This window comes from Amblyomma mixtum, chromosome 3 (genome assembly GCF_055824585.1).
Source record: "Amblyomma mixtum isolate Tamu chromosome 3, ASM5582458v1, whole genome shotgun sequence".
In the NCBI taxonomy this organism is placed as follows: Eukaryota; Metazoa; Arthropoda; class Arachnida; order Ixodida; family Ixodidae; genus Amblyomma; species Amblyomma mixtum.
Genome location: NC_143014.1, coordinates 208,061,287 through 208,062,325, shown reverse-complemented (window position 1 = coordinate 208,062,325; position 1,039 = coordinate 208,061,287). Strand labels below are relative to the sequence as shown.

At 54.4% G+C, this 1,039-nt stretch overlaps 1 protein-coding gene across 1 annotated transcript; it reads left to right on the top strand.

Moving 5' to 3' along the window:
• Positions 1–614, top strand: LOC149353469 (uncharacterized). The gene is made up of 2 exons (XM_089575824.1): positions 1–538; positions 589–614. The coding sequence occupies exons 1-2, from the start codon at positions 1–3 to the stop codon at positions 612–614; spliced, it is 564 nt and encodes a 187-aa protein (XP_089431950.1).
• Positions 615–1,039: the final 425 nt, after the last annotated feature.

Genomic DNA, 1,039 nt, shown 5'->3' with positions numbered 1-1,039 from the left:
ATGGCAGCCCACGTTGGACCGCCGGGTTTCGACGAAGTGGAAGACAGTTGGGAAGCATACCCAGTACGTCTGGAGTCCTATTTTGAAGCCTACGGAATCGATGATTCGAAGAAGCGACGGGCGCTTCTAACGGCAGCTTTAAGTACAGCAACAGTCGGCAGAATAACGGGGCGTTGCGCGCCGGCCAAGATTCAAGAGCTTACCTACGAGAAGCTGATCGAGCTACTGACTGAGCAGTTTGCGCCGCAGGTCAATGAAATAGCGGAGTCTTACAAGTTCTTCACCAGGTATCAGCGTCCTGACGAAACAACGAAGGACTTCATTGTCGCAATTCGGAAGATGGCCTGCGGTTGCAACTTCGGTGAGTCAAGGGACAGGATGCTACGAGACAGACTAGTTTGCGGTCTGCGTGACGCTGGAGTTCAGCGAGCACTCCTGTCAAAATCGTCGCTGACACTCAAAGAAGCAGAGGAGGCAGCTTTAGCGGCAGAGATGGCAGCCCTCAACGTGGGTCACATGGATAAGACAAAGGGTCAAGGCAACGTTCACGCTGTGAAGAGCAAGCTGCAGGGTCCACCGCATTACCAGAAGACTCGCCTGCATACTTCACCTAGACCGAGCGATGGTGTTGTTTGTTCGTGCTGCGGTAGCACTGGGCACAGAGCAGCGAAATGCAAGTTTCGCCGGGCGGAGTGTTTTCGCTGCCGACGAAAAGGGCATCTAGCGAAGATGTGTGTACTGCAACAACCAGGAGTGGCACATTGCGAAGAGCATCCATCAGGGAGCGACAGCGAGCTTTGTCTGCTAAATGTGTACACTGCATCTGTTAACCTGGTCAAGCCCGTAGTTCGCACCTTCGACTGGAGTGGAATTCCGCTGAAGATGCAAGTAAACACCGGTTCACCGGTCTCCATAATTACGTGGGGGACATACTGCAAGCATCGGCACGCCTGGCCTGCGCTCCGCGAGACGTCTTTGCAGTTGTCCTGCTTTCTTGGCAAGCTTCCCGTGAAGGGGGAGCTCCGGCTTCCTGTCTCGT